The sequence below is a fragment of the Ranitomeya imitator genome, chromosome 1 (assembly GCF_032444005.1).
Source record: "Ranitomeya imitator isolate aRanImi1 chromosome 1, aRanImi1.pri, whole genome shotgun sequence".
NCBI classification, from domain to species: Eukaryota; Metazoa; Chordata; class Amphibia; order Anura; family Dendrobatidae; genus Ranitomeya; species Ranitomeya imitator.
Genome location: NC_091282.1, coordinates 695,587,985 through 695,611,137, shown reverse-complemented (window position 1 = coordinate 695,611,137; position 23,153 = coordinate 695,587,985). Strand labels below are relative to the sequence as shown.

At 45.0% G+C, this 23,153-nt stretch overlaps 1 protein-coding gene across 5 annotated transcripts in view; it reads right to left on the bottom strand.

Moving 5' to 3' along the window:
* The window catches only part of PTGR2 (prostaglandin reductase 2), a 67,590-nt gene that overhangs the window by 3,192 nt on the left and 41,245 nt on the right, over window positions 1–23,153 (bottom strand). For 4 of the 5 annotated variants that reach the window (XM_069730806.1, XM_069730786.1, XM_069730822.1 and 1 more), the window contains 3 exons: window positions 18,541–18,750; window positions 16,751–16,872; window positions 8,317–8,404 (listed from right to left, as the gene is read on the bottom strand). In XM_069730806.1, the coding sequence (XP_069586907.1) occupies window positions 8,317–8,404; window positions 16,751–16,872; window positions 18,541–18,750 (420 nt within the window). The remainder of the gene's footprint in view (window positions 1–8,316; window positions 8,405–16,750; window positions 16,873–18,540; window positions 18,751–23,153) is intronic. The other variant, XM_069730816.1, reaches the window with a different exon arrangement.

Here is a 23,153-nt window from a genome sequence, read left to right as displayed (position 1 = left end):
TATGCATTCTATCATTTAGAATGCATTCTGCATGTTTTGTGCACATGGATGCGTTTTTTTCCGCGAAAAAAACGCACCGCGGTAAAAAAATGAGCATGTTCATTATTTTTGCGGATTTTCTGTGTTTTTCCCGCAATGCTATGCATTTGGGAAAAAACGCACAAAAAACGCGTCAAAATTGCGGTAAAAACACATGCGGATTTCTGGCAGAAATCTCCGGTTTTTGTCAGAAAAATTTCTGCAAGAAATCCTGACGTGTGCACATACCCTTAAGGCTATGTGCACACGATGCAGATTCTGCATCTCTTGACAGAAAACGCAGGTGCGGATTTGATGCGTTTTTTGTGTGGATTTCTATAATGGAATGGGTACAAAAACGCTGCAGATATGCACAAAAGTAGTGACATGCTACTTCTTTTAACCCCTTCCCGACCCATGACGCCACGTAGGCGTCATGAAAGTCGGTGCCATTCCGACCCATGACGCCTATGCGGCGTCATGGAAAGATCGCGTCCCTGCAGATCGGGTGAAAGGGTTAACTCCCATTTCACCCGATCTGCAGGGACAGGGGGAGTGGTAGTTTAGCCCAGGGGGGGTGGCTTCACCCCCTCGTGGCTACGATCGCTCTGATTGGCTGTTGAAAGTGAAACTGCCAATCAGAGCGATTTGTAATATTTCACCCATTATAACGGGTGAAATATTACAATCCAGCCATGGCCGATGCTGAAATATCATCGGCCATGGCTGGAAATACTAGTGTGCCCCCACCCCACCCCTCCGATCGCCCCCCCAGCCCTCCGATCTGGCCGGTACACTGCTCCGGCTCCCCTCCGTCCAGTGCTCCGCTCCCCCCCGTGCTCTTGTCCGCTCCCCCCGTGCTCCAATCACCCCCCCTGCACTCCGTTCCACGCCCCCCGTGCTCCGTTCCACCCCTCCCGCACTCCGATTCCCCCCCCCCCCCCCGTGCTCCGATCCCCCCCCCCCCCCCCCCCCCGTGGTCCCCCCCACCCCATCATACTTACCGATCCAGCCGGGGTCCCGTCCGTCTTCTCCCTGGGCGCCGCCATCTTCCAAAATGGCGGGCGCATGCGCAGTGCGCCCGCCGAATCTGCCGGCCGGCAGATTCGTTCCAAAGTGCATTTTGATCACTGAGATAGATTATATCTCAGTGATCAAAATAAAAAAAATAATAAATGACCCCCCCCTTTGTCACCCCCATAGGTAGGGACAATAAAAAAATAAAGAAATTTTTTTTTTCCACTAATGTTAGAATAGGGTTAGGGGTAGGGGTAGGGGTAGGGTTAGGGCTAGGGTTAGGGCTAGGGGTAGGGTTAGGGCTAGGGTTTCGGTATGTGCACACGTATTCTGGTCCTCTGCGGATTTTTCCGCTGCGGATTTGATAAATCCGCAGTGCTAAACCGCTGCGGATTTATGGCGGATTTACCGCGGTTTTTCTGCGCATTTCACTGCGGTTTTACAACTGCGATTTTCTATTTGAGCAGTTGTAAAACCGCTGCGGAATCCGCACAAAGAAGTGACATGCTGCGGAATGTAAACCGCTGCGTTTCCGTGCAGTTTTTCCGCAGCATGGGCACAGCGATTTTTGTTTCCCGTAGGTTTACATTGAACTGTAAACTCATGGGAAACTGCTGCGGATCCGCAGCGTTTTCCGCAGCGTGTGCACATACCTTTAGAATTAGGCTATGTGCACACGGTGCGGATTTGGCTGCGGATTCGCAGCAGTGTTCCATCAGGTTTACAGTACCATGTAAACATATGGAAACGAAATCCGCTGTGCCCATGGTGCAGAAAATACCACGCGGAAACGCTGCGTTGTATTTTCCGCAGCATGTCAATTCTTTGTGCGGATTCCGCAGCGTTTTACACCTGTTCCTCAATAGGAATCCGCAGGTGAAATCCGCACAAAAAACACTGGAAATCCGCGGAAAATCCGCAGGTAAAACGCAGTGCCTTTTACCCGCGGATTTTTCAAAAATGGTGCGAAAATATCTCACACGAATCCGCAACGTGGGCACATAGGGTTAGGGTTGGAATTAGGGTTGTGGTTATGGTTAGGGGTGTGTTGGGGTTTGGGTTGTGGTTAGGGGTGTGTTGCGGTTAGGGTTGTGTTTAGGGTTATGGCTACAGTTGGGATTAGGGTTAGGGGTGTGTTGGGGTTAGTGTTGGAGGTAGAATTGAGGGGTTACCACTGTTTAGGCACATCAGGGGTCTCCAAACGCAACATGGCGCCACCATTGATTCCAGCCAATCTCGTATTCAAAAAGTCAAATGGTGCTCCCTCACTTCCGAGCCCTGACGTGTGCCCAAACAGTGGTTTACCCCCACATATGGGGTACCAGCATACTCAGGACAAACTGCGCAACAATTACTGGGGTCCAATTTCTCCTGTTACCCTTGTGAATCAAAAAAAATGCTTGCTAAAACATAATTTTTGAGGAAAGAAAAATGATTTTTTATTTTCACGGCTCTGCGTTGTAAACGTCTGTGAAGCACTTGGGGGTTCAAAGTGCTCACCACATATCTAGATAAGTTCCTTTCGGGGTCTAGTTTCCAAAATGGGGTCACTTGTGGGGGGTTTCTACTGTTTAGGCACATCAGGGGCTCTGCAAACGCAACGTGACGCCCGCAGAGCATTCCATCAAAGTCTGCATTTCAAAACGTCACTACTTCAATTCCAAGCCCCGGCATGTGCCCAAACAGTGATTTACCCCCACATATGGGGTATCAGCGTACTCAGGAGAAACTGGACAACAACTTTTGGGGTCCAGTTTCTTCTGTAACCCTTGGGAAAATAAAAAATTCTGGGCTAAATAATTATTTTTGAGGAAAGAAAACGTATTTATTATTTTCACGGCTCTGCATTATAAACTTCTATGAAGCACTTGGGGGTTCAAAGTGCTCACCACACATCTAGATAAGTTCCTTTGGGGGTCTAGTTTCCAAAATGGGGTCACTTGTGGGGGGTTTCTACTGTTAAGCCACATCAGGGGCTCTGCAAACGCAACGTGACGCCCACAGAGCATTCCATCAAAGTCTGCATTTCAAAACGTCACTACTTCACTTCCGAGCCCCGGCATGTGCCCAAACAGTGATTTACCCCCACATATGGGGTATCAGCGTACTCAGGAGAAACTGGACAACAACTTTTGGGGTCCAGTTTCTTCTGTAACCCTTGGGAAAATAAAAAATTCTGGGCTAAATAATTATTTTTGAGGAAAGAAAACGTATTTATTATTTTCACGGCTCTGCATTATAAACTTCTATGAAGCACTTGGGGGTTCAAAGTGCTCACCACACATCTAGATAAGTTCCTTTGGGGGTCTAGTTTCCAAAATGGGGTCACTTGTGGGGGGTTTTTACTGTTAAGCCACATCAGGGGCTCTGCAAACGCAACGTGACGCCCACAGAGCATTCCATCAAAGTCTGCATTTCAAAACGTCACTACTTCACTTCCGAGCCCCGGCATGTGCCCAAACAGTGATTTACCCCCACATATGGGGTATCAGCGTACTCAGGAGAAACTGGACAACAACTTTTGGGGTCAAATTTCTCCTGTTACCCTTGGGAAAATAAAAAATTGCAGGCTAAAAGATCATTTTTGAGAAAATAATTTTTTTTTTTTTTTCATGGCTCTGCATTATAAACTTCTGTGAAGCACTTGGGGGTTCAAAGTCCTCACCACACATCTAGATTAGTTCCTTTGGGGGTCTAGTTTCCAAAATGGTGTCATTTCTGGGGGATCTCCAATGTTTAGGCACACAGGGGCTCTCCAAACGTGACATGGTGTCCGCTAATGATTGGAGCTAATTTTCCATTTAAAAAGCCAAATGGCGTGCCATCCCTTCCGAGCCCTGCCGTGCGCCCAAACAGTGGTTTACCCCCACATATTGGGTATCTGCGTACTCAGGACAAACAGGACAACAATATTTGGGGTCCAATTTCTCCTATTATCCTTGGCAAAATAGGAAATTCCAGGCTAAAAAATCATTTTTGAGGAAAGAAAAATTATTTTTTATTTTCATGGCTCTGCGTTATAAACTTCTGTGAAGCACCTGGGGGTTTAAAGTGCTCAATATGCATCTAGATAAGTTCCTTGGGGGGTCTAGTTTCCAAAATGGGGTCACTTGTGGGGGAGCTCCAATGTTTAGGCACATCAGGGGCTCTGCAAACGCAACGTGACGCCCGCAGAGCATTCCATCAAAGTCTGCATTTCAAAACGTCACTACTTCACTTCCGAGCCCCGGCATGTGCCCAAACAGTGATTTACCCCCACATATGGGGTATCATCGTACTCAGGAGAAACTGGACAACAACTTTTGGGGTCAAATTTCTCCTGTTACCCTTGGGAAAATAAAAAATTGCAGGCTAAAAGATCATTTTTGAGGAAAGAAAAATTATTTTTTATTTTCATGGCTCTGCGTTATAAACTTCTGTGAAGCACCTGGGGGTTTAAAGTGCTCAATATGCATCTAGATAAGTTCCTTGGGGGGTCTAGTTTCCAAAATGGGGTCACTTGTGGGGGAGCTCCAATGTTTAGGCACACAGGGGCTCTCCAAACGCGACATGGTGTCCGCTAACAATTGGAGCCAATTTTCCATTCAAAAAGTCAAATGGCGCGCCTTCCCTTCCGAGCCCTGCCGAGTGCCCAAACAGTGGTTTACCCCCACATATGAGGTATCGACGTACTCGGGAGAAATTGCCCAACAAATTTTATGATCCATTTTACCCTACTGCCCATGTGAAAATGAAAAAAATTGAGGCGAAAAGAATTTTTTTGTGAAAAAAAAGTACTTTTTCATTTTTACAGATCAATTTGTGAAGCACCTGAGGGTTTAAAGTGCTCACTAGGCATCTAAATAAGTTCCTTGGGGGGTCTAGTTTCCAAAATGGGGTCACTTGTGGGGGAGCGCCAATGTTTAGGCACACAGGAGCTCTCCAAACGCGACATGGTGTCCGCTAACGATGGAAATAATTTTTCATTCAAAAAGTCAAATGGCGCTCCTTCCCTTCCGAGCCTTACCATGTGCCCAAACAGTGGTTTACCCCCACATGTGAGGTATTGGTGTACTCAGGAGAAATTGCCCAACACATTTTAGGATCCATTTTATCCTGTTGCCCATGTGAAAATGAAAAAATTGAGGCTAAAAGAATTTTTTTGTGAAAAAAAAGTACTTTTTCATTTTTACGGATTAATTTGTGAAGCACCTGGGGGTTCAAAGTGCTCACTATGCATCTAGATAAGTTCCTTGGGGCGTCTAGTTTCCAAAATGGGGTCACTTGTGGGGGAGCTCCAATTTTTAGGCACACGGGGGCTCTCCAAACGTGACATGGTGTCCGCTAAAGAGTGGAGCCAATTTTTGATTCAAAAAGTCAAATGGCGCTCCTTCCCTTCCAAGCCCTGCCGTGCGCCCAAACAGTGGTTTACCCCCACATATGAGGTATCAGCGTACTCAGGACAAATTGGACAACAACTTTCGTGGTTCAGTTTCTCCTTTTACCATTGGGAAAATAAAAAAATTGTTGCTAAAAGATAATTTTTGTGACTAAAAAGTTAAATGTTCATTTTTTCCTTCCATGTTGCTTCTGCTGCTGTGAAGCACCTGAAGGGTTAATAAACTTCTTGAATGTGGTTTTGAGTACCTTGAGGGGTGCAGTTTTTAGAATGGTGTCACTTTTGGGTATTTTCAGCCATATAGACCCCTCAAACTGACTTCAAATGTGAGGTGGTCCCTAAAAAAAATGGTTTTGTAAATTTCGTTGTAAAAATGACAAATCGCTGGTCAAATTTTAACCCTTATAACTTCCTAACAAAAAAAAATTTTGTTTCCAAAATTGTGCTGATGTAAAGTAAACATGTGGGAAATGTTATTTATTAACTATTTTGTGTCACATATCTCTCTGGTTTAACAGAATAAAAATTCAAAATGTGAAAATTGCGAAATTTTCGCCAAATTTCCGTTTCTTATCACAAATAAACGCAGAATTTATTGACCTAAATTTACCACTAACATGAAGCCCAATATGTCACGAAAAAAACAATCTCAGAACCGCTAGGATCCGTTGAAGCGTTCCTGAGTTATTACCTCATAAAGGGACACTGGTCAGAATTGCAAAAAACGGCAAGGTCTTTAAGGTCAAAATAGGCTGGGTCATGAAGGGGTTAATCCGCAGCGTTTGTGTGGAATTTTCTGCACCATTAGAAACAGCATTTTTTTTTCATTGATTTACATTGTACTGTAAATCACTTGCGGATCTGTAATGTTTCTGCGCGGTAAAAAACGCTGTGGATCCGCAGGAAATCCACAACATGTGCACATAGCCTAAAAGAGACATGCTGCATTTTGCAAAAATGCAGCTGTTTGACAAAAGTGAGAAAAAAAAAAAAGCTGTGTGCGTGATTCTTTGCGCAGAATTTGTTGCTGTCTTCACTACGCAGTACATAGGCTGAAACCCTCAGAAAATCTACAATAAAAATCTGCATGGAAAATATGCGGATTTTGATGAGGAAATGTAGACATTCTGCTCTTATGTAACGGGAAATATCAATCAAATCCACAATATGTGCATTAAGCCTTAGGGCTGAGTCAGCCGTCTTTTTACACAGTGATTGTTTTGTCAGATTTCCATTGCAGTTTCATCCGAGAATGATCCGAGTCTGAGATTTTCTCTAATGATAAAAAATAAAAAATTATTTTCCTTCTCCAATCTAGCAGTCCATGAAAAACAGACAAGTGCAATCACATATTTTTCAGCGCTGACATATCATCTCCCAGATCTTGGTGCTGAGATCTCCATCTGCACATGTGCCGCCTCCCAGCGGCCATTTTCCCGTAGTCCACCGTCCAAGAAACCATGGAACTGCAGGGCCCCGGCCTTTCACAAGATGTTGGCAGGGCCCCCACAGCACTGGGGACCCCCAGCGGCGCACCGCAAATCAGAACACCCCCTCATCCCAGCCTGCGGCCTACAGCATCACCCCACTCCTGCCTCCTCCAGCAGCGACCCTGGGACCCGGCTTCACGGCAGCCACCACCCCTGGTAAGCAATAAGATGCATGGTATATAATAAGCACCACCATTTTATTAAAAAAAAAAAAAAAAAAAAGGCCCATTTTTCTCCTCCAAATTTTGGGTGCGTCTTATAATCCGCAAAATACAGTACTTTTTTGTTGATTTAGCATTCCTGTGAATCCGTAACCTAATTTACCCACAGTTTTTTTTTAGAACTGCTTCACATCTATGTTGCATAGAGTCACCCAACCTCTGGCCCCTGTTACTCCAGCCCAGGATACTTGGACTACATCACACAATTTTTTGGCATTTGTTGGCTTTGCCCCAGAAATGGCATTTTTAATGTCACCCCACAAGTGTTCTATCGGATTAAGGTCTGGGGATCGGGCTGGCCGCTCCATAACCTCAATTTTGATTTTGCTCACTTACTGGTGTGTTCAGGGTTCCTGTCTTGTTGAAACCCTGAAGTCAAGGGCACATCCTCTTCAGCGTAAGTATACATGACCTCTTCAAGTATTATAATATCTGCAAACTGGCCCATGATCCCCGGTATGTGGTAAATAGGTCTGGCCCCATAGTAAGAGACACATGCCCATATGATGCCTGCACCACCATGCTTCACTGTCTTCATACTGTACTGTGGCTGAATGCAGAGTTTGGGGGGTCGTCTGATGAACGGTCTGCGGACCTTGGACCCTAAACTGCTTCTCCATTTCTCTTTAGGCCAGTTGATGTGTTCTTTAGTAAATTGTATCCGCCTCAGTACATGTATTTTTTTTTTTTTTTACAGTGGGACATTGCAGGAACTTAAGAGATTAGCGTCACACAGTTGTCTTCTGTCACAGTCCTCACAGGTGACTTGAGACTGTCTGATCATCCTGGAGTTGATTATTCGCTGAGCCTTTACCATTCTGGCCATTCTTCATTTGGACGGTCTTCCGTTTTCTTCCACGTCTCTCTGGCTTTCCATTATAAAGCATTGGAGATCATTTTAGCTGAACAGCCGATCATTGTCTGCACTTCTTTATAAGTTTTACCCTCTCCAAGCAACTTTTTATCAAACTACGCTGTTCTTCTGAAAAATGTCTCGAACAACCCATATTTCTCAGGCTTTCCAGGAGACACGCATCTACATGTCCTGGCTTCACCCTTAGATAAGGGCCACCTGAGTCACACCTGTTAATTCACAGAATGACTGACCTCAATAACTGATCTCCAGACTCTATTATTGTGAACACTTCTTTTTCAATTAATTTAATTAATGCCAACCTGATCTCTTCCATACCTTCAATTTTCCTGTTCTCAACCACTGGTTGAGCTGTTGAAGACCCATTTCATGTTGATCTGCATAGTTCAAGACTATAAATCTTTCCCTGTCAAAAACAAAAATGTGCAAGAACATTATTAATTGCGCATTATTAACCCCTTCACGCCGCAGCCCTTTTTCCTTTTTGCGTTTGTTTTTTGCTCCCCTTCTTGCCAGAGCCATAACTTTTTTATTTTTCCATCAATATGGCCATGTGAGGGCTTGCCTTTTAACAGGACAAGTTGTACTTTTGAACGACAACATTGGTTGTAACTAGTGTTGAGCGATACCGTCCGATACTTGAAAGTATCGGATAGTATCGGCCGATACCCGAAAAATATCGGATATCGCCGATACCGATATCCGATACCAATACAAGTCAATGGGACATCAAGTATCGGAAGGTATTCTCATGGTTCCCAGGGTCTGAAGGAGAGAAAACTCTCCTTCAGGCCCTGGGATCCATAGGGATGTGTAAAATAAAGAATTAAAATAAAAAATATTGATATGCTCACCTCTCCGGCGGCCCCTGGACATCACGCTGGTAACCGGCCAGCTTCTTTGTTTAAAATGAGCGCCTTCAGGACCTGCGAATGACGTCGCGGGTTCTGATTGGTCACGTGCCGCCCATGTGACCGGCACGCGACCAATCAGAAGCCGCGACGTCATTCGCAGGTCCTTAATTCCGAGAATTAGGAGTTTTGTGAATGAGAATGACGTCGCGGCTTCTGATTGGTCGCGTGCCGCCCATGTGACCGGCACGCGACCAATCAGAACCCGCGATGTCATTCGCAGGTCCTGAAGGCGCTCATTTTAAACAAAGAAGCCGGCCGGTTACCAGCGTGATGTCCAGGGGCCGCCGGAGAGGTGAGCATATCAATATTTTTTATTTTAATTCTTTATTTTACACATCCCTATTGATCCGATACCGATACCCGATACCACAAAAGTATCGGATCTCGGTATCGGAATTCCGATACCGCAAGTATCGGCCGATACCCGATACTTGCGGTATCGGAATGCTCAACACTAGTTGTAACCCCTTAACGACCGCCGATACGCCTTTCAACGGCGGTAGTTAAGGGTACTTAAATCACAGCGCCGTTAATTAAGCGCTGTGGGGAAAAGTGTATAGGGCCCCCCCAGAGTCAGATTTCTCTGAGGTCTCTGCTATCCCCGACATGATTCGGGTCGTTTTTTACTGACTCCCAGGTTGCGATCACCGGTAATTAACAGTTTACCGGCGGCCACAACAACAGCAAAAAAAAAACGTGTTTTACCATTTAATTTTTCTGTCCTCTGATGTGATCGCACACATTGGGGGTAGCAGAGACCCCAAAGAACATGATTGGGGTCGGTTTTTACCGACCCCTTTTGCAATTGCAAAAAAAAAAAATGCGATTTGTCTGTCATTCTCTGTCCTCTGATGCGATTGCACATCAGAGGACAGAGAAATAGGGGGAATCAGGGACCCTGTCATACTTACCGGTGTCCCTGGGTCCTCCTGCGTCCCCTCCTGGCCGCCGGCGTCTTCTTTCGGTGAAAAAATGGCGGGAGCATGCACAGTGCGCCCGCCGTGATCTGCCGGCCAGCAGAGGAAGATTCTTCCTCTTGTTTCATTTTGGTCACTGTGATAGATCCCATCACAGTGATCAAAATAAAAAAAGTAAATAACCCCCCTTTATCACCCCCTTAGTTAGGAAAAAATAATAAAATAAAAAATGTATACATTTCCATTTTCCAATTAGGGTTACAGTTGGGCGAAACTGAGTTGGGCTAAAGTTAGGGTAAGGCTGCCGTCACACTAGCAGTATTTGGTCAGTATTTTACATCAGTATTTTCAAGCCAAAACCAGGAGTGGGTGATAAATGCAGAAATGGTGCATGTGTTTCTATTATACTTTTCCTCTAATTGTTCCACTCCTGGTTTTGGCTTACAAATACTGATGTAAAATACTGACCAAATACTGCTAGTGTGACGTAAGCCTTAGGGTTAGGGTTGGGGCTAAAGTTAGGGATAGGATTAGGATTAGGGCTAAAGTTAGGGTTAGAGTTGAGATTAGGGTTATGGGTCTATTGGGATTAGGGTTAGGTTTAAGATTAGGATTAGGGGTGTGTTGGGTTTAGGGTTTTGATTAGGGTTATGGTTGGGATTAGGTTTAGGGGTGTTTTGGGGTTAGGGTTGCGATTAGGATTATGGATCGGGTTGGGATTAGGGTTAGGGTTGGAGTTAGAATTGGGGGGTTTCCACTTTTTATGTACATCAGGGGGTCTCCAAACGCGACAGCCAATTTTGCGCTCAAAAAGTCAAATGGTGCTCCTTCCCTTCTGAGCTCTGCCGTGCGCCCAAACAGTGGTTTACCCCCACAGATGGGGCATCAGCGTACTCAGGACTGATTGGACAACAACTTTTGGGGTTCAGTTTCTCCTGTTACCCTTGCAAAAATATAAAAAATTGGGGGCTAAAAAATAATTTTTATGGAAAAAAAATGATTTTATTTTCACGGTTCTGCGTCAAACTTCTGTGAAGCATTTGGGCGCTCAAAATGCTAACCACATATCTAGATATGTTCCTTGGGGGTCTAGTTTCCAAAATGGGGTCACTTGTGAGGGGTTTCTGCTGTTTAGGTACATCAGGGGCTCTGAAAATGCAGCATGACACCAGCAGACCATTCCATCAGTCTGCATTTTAAAACGTCACTACTTCCTTTCCGAGCCCTGAGGTGTGCCCAAACAGTGGTTCCCCCCCCCCCCCACATGGGGTATCAGCACACTTAGGACAAACTGGACAACAACTTGTGGGGTTCAATTTCTCCTGTTACCCTTCGGAAAATAAAAAATTGTGGGCTAAAAAAATCATTTTTGAGGAAAAAAGGATTTTTTGTTTTAATGGCTCTACGTTATAAATTTCTGTGAAGCACTCGGGGGTTCAAAGTGCTCACGATACATCTAGATAAGTTCCTTGGGGGGGGTCTAGTTTCCAAAATGGGGTCACTTGTGGGGGGCTTCTACTGTTTAGGCACATCAGGGGCTCTCCAAACGCGACATGGCGTCCGATCTCAATTCCAGCCAATTCTGCATTGAAAAAGTCAAACGGAACTCCTTCTCTTCCAAGCTCTGCCATGCGCCCAAACTGTGGTTTACCACCACATATGGAGTATCGGCGTACTCAGGAGAAATTGCACAACAACTTTCGTGGTCTAATTTCTCCTGTTACCCTTGTGAAAATAAGAATTTGTGGGCAAAAAGATCATTTTTGTGTAAAAAAAAAAAAAAAAAATTATATTCACGGTTCTACGTTATAAACTTCTGTGAAGCACTTGGGGGGTTAAAGTGCTCACTACACATCTTGATAAGTTCCTTAAGGGGTCTAGTTTCCAAAATTGTGTCACTTGTGGGGGGTTTCCACTGTTTAGGCACATCAGAGGCTCTCCAAACGCAACATGGCGTCCGATCTCAATTCTAGCCAGTCCTTCTCTTCCAAGCTCTGCCGTGTACCCAAACAGTGGTTTACCCCCTCATATGGGGTATAGGCGTATTCAGGAGAAATTGCACAACAAAATTTTGTGGTTCATTTTCTCTTTTTACACTTGTGAAAATAAAAAAAAAATTGGTTCTGAAGTAAAATGTTTTTTCCTTCCACATTGTTTCAGTTCCTGTGAAGCACGTAAAGGGTTAACCCCTTTCTGACCTTAGACGTACTATCCCGTCGCGGTGACCTGGGCCTATCTGACCCTCGATGGGATTGTACGTCATAGCGATCGGCCGCACTCACGGGGGGAGCGCAGCCGGGTGTCAGCTGCCTATCGCAGCTGACATCCGGCACTATGTGCCAGGAGCGGTCACGGACCGCCCCCGGCACACTAACCCCCAGTGTTCCGGCGATATAGGGAAGCATTGCGCAGGGAGGGGGCACCCTGCGTGCTTCCCTGAGACCCCCGGAGCAACGCGATGTGTGTTATTTTCTATCATATAGACCCCTCAAAGTGACTTCAAATGAGAGGTGGTCCCTAAAAAAAAAAAAAATGGTGTTGTAAAAATGAGATATTGCTGGTCAACTTTTAATCCTTATAAATCCCTACCAAAAAAAAATTTTGGTTCCAAAGTTGTGCTGATGTAAAGTAGACATGTGGGAAATGTTACTTACCGTATATACTCGAGTATAAGCCGACCCGAGTATAAGCCGACCCCCCTAATTTTGCCACAAAAAACTGGGAAAACTTATTGACTCGAGTATAAGCCTAGGGTAGAAAATGCAGCATTTACCGGTGAATTTCAAAAATAAAAATAGATGCTCCATACCGTTCATTATTGCCCCATAGATGCTCCATATACAACTGTGCTATATAGAATGCTCTGCACCGTTGATTATGGCCCCATAGGTGCTCCTTATAATGCTGTGCCCCATATATGCTCTGCACCTTTGATTATGGCCCCATAGATGCTCCTTATAATGCTGTGCCCCATTTATGCTCTGCACCTTTATGGCCCCATAGGTGCTCCTTATAATGCTGTGCCCCATATATGCTCTGCACCTTTATGGCCCCATAGGTGCTCCTTATAATGCTGTGCCCCATTTATGCTCTGCACCTTTATGGCCCCATAGGTGCTCCTTATAATGCTGTGCCCCATATATGCTCTGCACCTTTATGGCCCCATAGATGCTCCTTATAATGCTGTGCCCCTTATATGCTCTGCACCTTTATGGCCCCATAGATGCTCCTTATAATGCTGTGCCCCATATATGCTCTGCACCTTTATGGCCCCATAGGTGCTCCTTATAATGCTGTGCCCCTTATATGCTCTGCACCTTTATGGCCCCATAGGTGCTCCTTATAATGCTGTGCCCCTTATATGCTCTGCACCTTTATGGCCCCATAGGTGCTCCTTATAATGCTGTGCCCCATATATGCTCTGCACCTTTATGGCCCCATAGGTGCTCCTTATAATGCTGTGCCCCATATATGCTCTGCACCTTTATGGCCCCATAGGTGCTCCTTATAATGCTGTGCCCCATATATGCTCTGCACCTTTATGGCCCCATAGGTGCTCCTTATAATGCTGTGCCCCATATATGCTCTGCACCTTTATGGCCCCATAGGTGCTCCTTATAATGCTGTGCCCCATATATGCTCTGCACCTTTCATTATGGCCCCATAGGTGCTCCTTATAATGCTGTGCCCCATTTATGCTCTGCACCTTTATGGCCCCATAGGTGCTCCTTATAATGCTGTGCCCCTTATATGCTCTGCACCTTTATGGCCCCATAGGTGCTCCTTATAATGCTGTGCCCCATATATGCTCTGCACCTTTATGGCCCCATAGGTGCTCCTTATAATGCTGTGCCCCATATATGCTCTGCACCTTTATGGCCCCATAGGTGCTCCTTATAATGCTGTGCCCCATATATGCTCTGCACCTTTATGGCCCCATAGGTGCTCCTTATAATGCTGTGCCCCATATATGCTCTGCACCTTTATGGCCCCATAGGTGCTCCTTATAATGCTGTGCCCCATATATGCTCTGCACCTTTCATTATGGCCCCATAGATGCTCCTTATAATGCTGTGCCCCATTTATGCTCTGCACCTTTATGGCCCCATAGGTGCTCCTTATAATGCTGTGCCCCTTATATGCTCTGCACCTTTATGGCCCCATAGGTGCTCCTTATAATGCTGTGCCCCTTATATGCTCTGCACCTTTATGGCCCCATAGGTGCTCCTTATAATGCTGTGCCCCTTATATGGTCTGCACCTTTATGGCCCCATAGGTGCTCCTTAGAATGCTGCTGGTGCTGCCATAAAAAAAAAAACAAAAATCACATACTCACCTCTCTTCTCAGGACGCCAGCGCTTTCAATAATTACCTGCTCCTCGTGCGGCTCCGTCTCCAGCACTGACGCTCAGCAGAGGGCGCGCACTGACTACGTCACAGCGCCCTCTAACCTGAGCGTCACTGCTAGAGGACGCTGCAGACGGAGCCGTACCGAAGCGAGGAGCAGGTAATTATAGCGCTGCGCTCCCCTTACCTGCTCCCAGCGCGGTCCCTGCAGTCCCTGGCTTCTCCGGCGCTGCAGCTTCTTCCTGTAATTGAGCGGTCACATGGCACCGATCATTTACAGCAATGAATATGCGGCTCCTCCCCTATGGGGGTGGAGCTGCCTATTCATTTCTGTAATGAGCGGTGCCATGTGACCGCTCAGTGCAGGAAGAATCTGCAGCGCCGGGGAAGCCAGGGACTGCAGGGACCGCGCCGCAGCAGGTAAGTATGACTACACAGCCCCCGCTCCCCCTCCCCTGCTGACACCCGGGTATATGACTCGAGTATAAGCCGAGAGGGGGACTTTCAGCCCAAAAAAATGGGCTGAAAATCTCGGCTTATACTCGAGTATATACGGTAAGTATTTTGTGTGAGATATCTCTGTGATTTAATTGCATAAAAATTCAAAGTTGGAAAATTGCAAAATGTTCACCAAATTTCCGTTTTTTTTTCCACAAATAAACGCAGGTAATATCAAATAAATTACCACTAGCATGAAGTACGATATGTCACAAAAAAACAGTGTCAGAATCATCAGGATCCGTTGAAGCGTTCCAGAGTTATAACCTCATAAAGGGACAGTGGTCAGAATTGTAAAAATTGGCCTGGTCATTGACGTGCAAACCACCCTTGGGGGTAAAGGGGTTAATAAACATCTTGAATGTGGGTTTGAGCACCTTGAGGGATGTAGTTTTTAGAATGGTGTCAAGCTTGGGGATTTTCTGTCATGTACACCCCTCAAAGTGGCTTTAAATGTGAGATGGTCTCTAAAAAAAAAAAAAAAAAAAAAAAATTGTTTTGCAAATTTTGTTGCAAAATTGAGAAATCGCTGGTCAACTTTTAACCCTTATAACTTCATAACAAAAAAATACATTTTTTCCAAAATTGTGCTCATGTAGACATGTGAGAAATGTTATTTATTAACTATTGTGTGACATATCTCTGTGATTTGAGGGCATACAAATTCAAAGTTTGAAAATTGGAAAATTTAAAAAATTTGCCATATTTCCGGGTTTTTTTCATAAATAATCGCAAGTAATATCAAAGAAATGTTACCACTAACAAAGTGCAATATGTCACGAAAAAACAGTCTCAGAATCAGCGGGATCCGTTAAAGTGTTCCAGAGTTATAACCTCATAAAGTGACAGTGGTCAGAAATGTAAAAATTGGCTCGGTCATTAAGTACTAAATTGGCTCTGTCACTTAGGCCTCTTTCACATTTCCGTCGGTACGGGGCCGTCGCAAACCATCGGCCCGACGGACGTTGTGCAAATAGTGCACAACGTGGGCAGCGGATGCAGTTTTCAGACGCATCCGCTGACCATTATGAGTTCTGGGGAGGAGGGGCAGAGTTCTGGCAGCGCATGCGCGGTCGGAAATGGCGGTTCCGACGGACGAAAAAAAGTTACATGAAACGTTTTTTCGTCACGACGGACCTCAAAAACATGACGCATCCATTGCACGATGGATGCGACGTGTGGCCATTCGTCGCAATGCGTCGCTAAGTCTATGGAGAAAAAAACGCATCCTGCGAGCAACTTTGCAGGATGCATTTTTTTCTCCAAAACGACACATTGCAACGTTGGACAGACAACGGAAGTGTGAAAGAGGCCTAAGGGGTTAAAATTCTAAGTGCTGTAAAATTGCAAAAAAAGTGCAATTTCACAACTGTTTTTTTTGGGGGGGGAGGGAGGTTATTATGGTCGCCAAATGCATTTCTTTTTTTCTTTTTTTTTACTTTTTGCATGCTTAAATAGTCTCCATTGGAAGTTAGAAGCTGCAATAGCCCGATCACCTCTGTTGCGATCTGATCATCGCCTGTCTGTAGCAGAAATGCTCACTTTCTATGAGTGCCAACCGCTAGGCAGCGCTCATAGCAATCTGGCAATGACAACCACAGGGGTCTTCTGCAGACCCTGGGTTGTCATGCCAACCCATCAGCGACCCGCAGTCATGCGACACGGGCGCCGATCGGTGGGATTAGTGACACGCTTCCAGTGCGATCACATTAGATGCAGATGTCAGAGATTGACAGCGGCATTTAGTGGGTTAACAGCCCCAGGTAGATTATGATTCCATCTGCAGCTGTTAGGGGCACATTTCAGCTGTTCAAAACAGCTGACATGTGCAGGGAAAGATGTGGGCTCAGAGCCGGAGCCCAAATCAAAGGGGGAGACACGACATGTGCCGCGCATGTCGTTAAGGGGTGTACTTTTTTTTTTTGCATTTAAGCACATTTTTACAAAGTCAACATTAATTATACAAAGTACATTTTAAGGTGAAAAAAATAAAACTTGTATCACACTGTAACCCAATAACAAGAACAACCAAAAAACATTGGAATACTGCAGAAACCCCTCTCCATCAACACTAACCTTGTAATATTGCGCTCTTTCAGGGTAGCCTCTGTCTGAGGAGGTAGAGGTGGTGGATAAGGAACATCCTTGTTGTATTGTGAGATCTGGCCACACAAAATAATATGGCTGTTCTTCGTCATCTACTTTACAAAAAAAAAAAAAAACAACAACAATTTTTGTTCTTTTGTAGGTCAGCTTACAGCAATCGACTGAAAACTGACTACTAGTGACAAGTGAATGTGCTCGGATAAGAGGTTATCCGAGAATGCTCGGGTGCTAACAGTGTCCTTGGCATGCTCAAAAAATATGTTCATGTACCCCCATCTGCCTGTCTGGCGGCTGTACAGCAGCAACTCATGCAGGGATTACCTAACCAATGTGTTGTATTGGTCGACCAGCCGCGAGACATAATAATCTTTATTTTTATATAGCGCTAACATATTCCGCAGCGCTTTACAGTTTGCACACATTATCATTGCTGTCCCCGATGGGGCTCACAATCTAAATTCCCTATCAGTATGTCTTTGGTGTGTGGGAGGAAACCGGAGTGCCCGGAGGAAACCCACACAAACACGGGGAGAACATACTAACTACTTGCAGATTGATGGGGACTCGAACATATTTTTCAAACACGCCGAAGACACTCTGTTAGCACCCGAACATGCTCAGATAACACCTTATCCTAGAACGTTTTCTCCTCACCACTGACTACATACATATCATGCGTATAGTTGGCTTACCCTGTGCCCTCCTTTTAGATCCTGCTGCATCTTCTACTGAGATGGCATTGATTTTCTCCTACTTCCAATATGCCTGCTGCAGTAGCATGGGGAAGATCCAAAGTTAAGTCTGCCTTTTCAGCAGTTTTCCCCCTCTACAGGCTCTCTAATTTGCAATCCACTGGGAGTTGCAGAGATTTCTGCCTTACACAGCACAGCACACAGAGAAGGATTCCTGCTCTTCCTTCCTTTTTCAGCACTCATTGACAAGCAGCATGTAGGAGAATATACAATTGAGCTTAACTACTTGATGTTAATCACCTCTGGCGTGAGGTAAATGACTTGTTAGTAAGCTCAATTCAATCTTTCTATTTCTCCCTATGCCTGTTTTATCTCCCTGCTCCTCAATCAATCGTCGAATATATTGGGAATTTTTTTTTTTTTTATAGAAACAGTGCCACAGTAGTCTACATCAATGAAGAGGAGCCATGGACAGATTTGGCGCAATTTCTAGAAGAAACAAAACAGATACTATAAATTGAAGATCACTACTCGAATGCTTATATTAGCCTATGCTTCGGATAAACTAATGACGACAAATTAGGGTAATCAACCAGTTGTAGGAGATTTTAAAAAAATCATGGCTTTTCTCAAGAAACAGCACCCCTTCTGTCTAATGGCAGTCTCCGATATTGCATTTCAGCTCAATTCGGTGGGGACTGGTCTGCATATCAGATATAGCACATGGAGATAAAAATGGTCTGGATCTCATACACTCTCTTAAAGGGGATTTTTTTTTATTTTTATTTTTTAAACCCTCTCCCCTGGCTGCAATTTGACTTTGAAAAAAAATGTTGGAGGTGACAGCAGGAGCTGCCGAGTTCAGTCATTGAGTGCAGTGTTGTTGACGTGACGTCAGCACTGCTGACAATAAGACATCAGAAGCAGCTTTGGACCCAGGAAGGAGGAGTTTGTTTCTAAAAAAAAAAAAAAAAAAAACTGTGCCTGAGGACCTAGAAAACCCCTTTAAAAATTCAAGGCATAAAAAAAAAAAAAAAAAAGTCCGGGCGCTTGAGCAGTGAACATTACCTGACTAATAACAACATCGCTGATTTCTCCTCCAACGTTGTCAAAATAGACATCCACTCCACCAGGACAGCCTGCTCTTAACTTATGTGCAAGACCCTCTTCCTTGTAATTCAGGGCAACGTCAAAACCCAAATCTGAGGTCAGGACCAAACACTTCTCATCTGTCCCACAAATTCCAATGATGCGGGAGCAGCCAAGGAGTCGTCCGATCTACAGAACACAAAGGGTTATATCCGACGACACAGATACAATTCAAGAGAATGTCATTATGCTCATCTCATCTAAAGGTACCGTCACACTAGACGATATCGCTAGCGATCCGTGACGTTGCAGCGTCCTCGCTAGCGATATCGTCCAGTGTGACAGGCAGCAGCGATCAGGCCCCTGCTGTGCTGTCGCTGGTCGGGGAAGAAAGTCCAGAACTTTATTTGGTCGCTGGACTCCCCGCAGACATCGCTGGATCGGCGTGTGTGACACCGATTCAGCGATGTCTTCACTGGTAACCAGGGTAAACATCGGGTAACTAAGCGCAGGGCCACGCTTAGTAACCCGATGTTTACCCTGGTTACCATCCTAAAAGTAAAAAAAACAAACACTACATACTTACCTACAGCCGTCTGTCCTCCAGCGCTGTGCTCTGCACTCCTCCTGTACTGGCTGTGAGCGTCGGTCAGCCGGAAAGCAGAGCGGTGACGTCACTGCTCTGCTTTCCGGCCGCTGTGCTCACACAGCCAGTACAGGAGGAGTGCAGAGCACAGCGCTGGAGGACAGACGGCTGTAGGTAAGTATGTTCTGTTTCTTTTTTTTACTTTTAGGATAGTAACCAGGGTAAACATCGGGTTACTAAGCGCGGCCCTGCGCTTAGTTACCCGATGTTTACCTTGGTTACCGGCATCGTTGGTCGCTGGAGATCTCCAGCGACCAAACAGCGACGCTGCAGCGATCCGGATCGTTGTCGGTATCGCTGCAGCGTCGCTAAGTGTGACGGTACCTTAAGGGCTGCGTTCACACAACCTTATTTTTGGTCTGAGTGCGGTCTTTGGGAAAAAAAAACTGACTGCAGAGGGACAGCACTCGGACCAAATGTTATTCAGTAGGGCTGTTCAGATGACAGTTTTTTCTGAAAGTCCACATGAAAGCAAAAATTAAAATCGCAGTATGCCCTATTATCTTCCAAATGTCGGATGAGACTAGCCTATTCTAGCCTGCAGGAAAAAAAAATAATCTGATCATCTATATATCATCCAATTTTTAACATGGGAAATGCTTCTTGGAAATTTTATTTAAAGAAACCTGTCAGCATGATTTTGCTACATAATCTGAGAGCAGTACGGTCTAGGGGCTGAGACCCTGATTCTAGTGATGTGTCACTTGCTAGACTTTTTTTGCAGTTTTATAAAATGAAGGTTTTATCCGCACGACAAGGTGTTTTGTGCCTCCTAGTTAACGGTTCTGTGTAATCCCGCCCTCACCACTGATTGGTAGCTTTCTGCCAATATACAGTGTACACAGAAAGCAGCCAATCAGTGGTGTGGGCGGGGTTATACAGGGCTCAACATTCTGTGCTCTTCCACAGCTGCAGCAGAGAAAACTGATTTTATCACAACTACTGCACCCAGTAAACTAAGTTTTACATTGCTAGAACCAGAGTCTCTGCCTCTACATCATGCTGCTGTCAGATCACATAGCAAAAAAAAACTACTGACAGATTCCTTTTAACTGATGTATAATAACAAATGCCATAAGGATGTAAAAAAAGAGACACACGGATGACACTACAGATGAACAAAAAAAAAAATATTTATTTTTGGAATGAAAGTTGGACAACTTGTTTATACGGCTGTATGAACTTCACCGTATTCAGAAGGCCGTAATGGGGCTTAATTTTTGGATCAGCATCACAAGATCTCACAAATCAATTTGAACTGACCACAGAAATCTATAATAACACAAGTTGCATTGACTGCAATTATGGGAGTACAAGTCTATGTTTTAACCATTGCTGCAAAGTGTTGGGAAGTTCTTTATCCTGTCGAGAGATCTTGCTCCTGATGACTTTTTGCTCTTTGCATCCCTTCTCTCAATGTTCGAGATAGCAGCAGGGAGGTGGAGGAATAGGGATTTTTGTGTACTCACCGTAAAATCCTTTTCTCCAAGCCATTCATTGGGGGACACAGACAGTGGGTGTATGCTGCTGTCACTAAGTGATACAAAGAAAGTTAGCTCCTCCCCTGCAGTATACACCTTCCTGCTGGCTCTCAGCTAACCAGTTCGGTGCAAAAGCAGTAGGAGATCAATAACAATATATGAGCGTATAGTATGTCACATTATATCAGAGAGTATAGCATGTCAAATTATAAAACAAGCACAAGCTAATAATAGGGTGGGAGATGTGTCCCCCAATGATTGGCTCGGAGAAAAAGATTTTACGGTGAGTACACAAAACTCCCTATTTCTCCTTCGCCTCATTGGGGGACACAGACCGTGGGAAGTCCCAAAGCAGTCCCTGGGTGGGGGCGACATCAGATCAGGCCCTGTGTAACCGCTACTTACAAGTGCGCCACCGCGGCCTGCAGACTCCGCCTGCCCAGACTCACATCTGTGGAAGTCTGGGAATTATAGTGCTTCAAGAATGCATGCGGACTGGACGAACCCGCAAGCTTGCAGGCGTGCTTTGCCGACGCCTGGTGCCTAGAACCCAAAAAACCTCGATAGACAGGGAGATAGGCTGACATCTAACACGGAAGGACTCCTGGATGGTGTAACGAATCCACCAGGCTAACAACCTTCGGAAGGACGCTGTCCGAGACGTACTTACTCAGAGCACTCATCTCGTCCAGAATATGGGGAACCCATTCCGTTTTGTGGGCTGGTGCCAAAAGAGATGAGGGAAGAATGATGCCTACATAACTGTGGGAATACAATACCACCTTGGTAACAAGGGATGGGGATGGCCTGAGGGCAACCTTGCCTTGATGGTAATAAGGGAAAAAAGTCTGAAAGAACGGAGCGGCTAGCTCCGAAAACTCGTCAGGATGAGATCGCAGAGAAAAAAGGGCGACCTTCCCTGATAGTAAAGTCTGTCCGGATCAAAAGCAGTCTACTGTAAGACTCCCAGGACCATTAAGGTCCCAAAGATCTAATGGTATGCGATAGGGAAGAGCCACATGGGGGCGAGGAAGTCCATATTTGCAGTTTTGTTGCAATAAGACGGAAAAATACCGTATATACTCGAGTATAAGCCGACCAGAGTATAAGCCGACCCCCCTAATTTTGCCACAAAAAACTGGGAAAACTTATTGACTCGAGTATAAGCCTAGGGTGGAAAATGCAGCAGCCACTGGTAAATTTCAAAAATAAAAATAGATGCTCCTTACCGTTCATTATGGCCCCATAGATGCTCCATATAAAGCTGTGCCACATATAATGCTCTGCACTGTTCATTATGGCCCCATAGGTCAGGGATGTCAAACTGCATTCCTCGAGGGCCTCAAACCATGCGTGTTTTCAAGATTTCCTTAGCATTGCACAAGGTGCTGGAATCATTCTCTGCAGGTGATTAAATTATTACCTGTGCAATGCAAGGAAATCCTGAAAACATGACCTGTTTGCAGCCCTCGAGGAATGCAGTTTGACACCCCTGCCATAGATGCTCCACATAAAGCTGTGCCATATATAATGCTCTGCACCGTTCATTATGGCCCCATAGATGCTCCACATAAAGCTGCCCCATATATAATGCTCTGCACCGTTGATTATGGCCCCATAGATGCTCCATATAAAGCTGTGCCATATACAATGCTCTGCACCGTTGATTATGGCCCCATAGATGCTCCATATAAAGCTGTGCCATATACAATGCTCTGCACCGTTGATTATGGCCCCATAAATGCTCCACATAAAGCAGTGCCATATATAATGCTCTGCACCGTTCATTATGGCCCCATAGATGCTCCACATAAAGCTGCCCCATATAGAATGCTCTGCACCGTTGATTATGGCCCCATAGATGCTCCATAGAAAGCTGTGACATATACAATGCTCTGCACCGTTGATTATTGCCCCATAGATGCTCCGCATAAATCTGTGCAATATTTAATGCTGCTGCAATAAAAAAAAAAAAAATGACATACTCACCTCTCTTGCTTGCAGCTCCTCAGCGTTCCGTCTCGGCGTCTCTCCGCTCTGACTGTTCAGGCAGAGGGCGGCGCACACTAGTACGTCTTGAATAGAGAAAGCGGAGGGCACCACTGAATGTAAAACTAATGTTGGGGCTCACCGTGGACTGAAAAACAACAGAGATAACCCAAGAAAGAAAAGAACATGTCCACATGAACGGGAGCTCCTCAAACAATTACACAAAAGTTACAAAGTTTTTATTGAAAAAGTACCACAATGGTCAAAGATACATCACACAAAAAATAGAACTAAAAACATTTAAAAATGCAATGCACAGAACAAACATGCACAACAGACATTTCCTAATATAGGGAAAATGCCTAACCACATCCCCTTCCCCTCCCAAAAATTGAAATGGATATATTCAACGCAATGGCCAATAATTTAGCCATATAGCAGCATACTTATATATGGACTCACTAATATCACAGTGC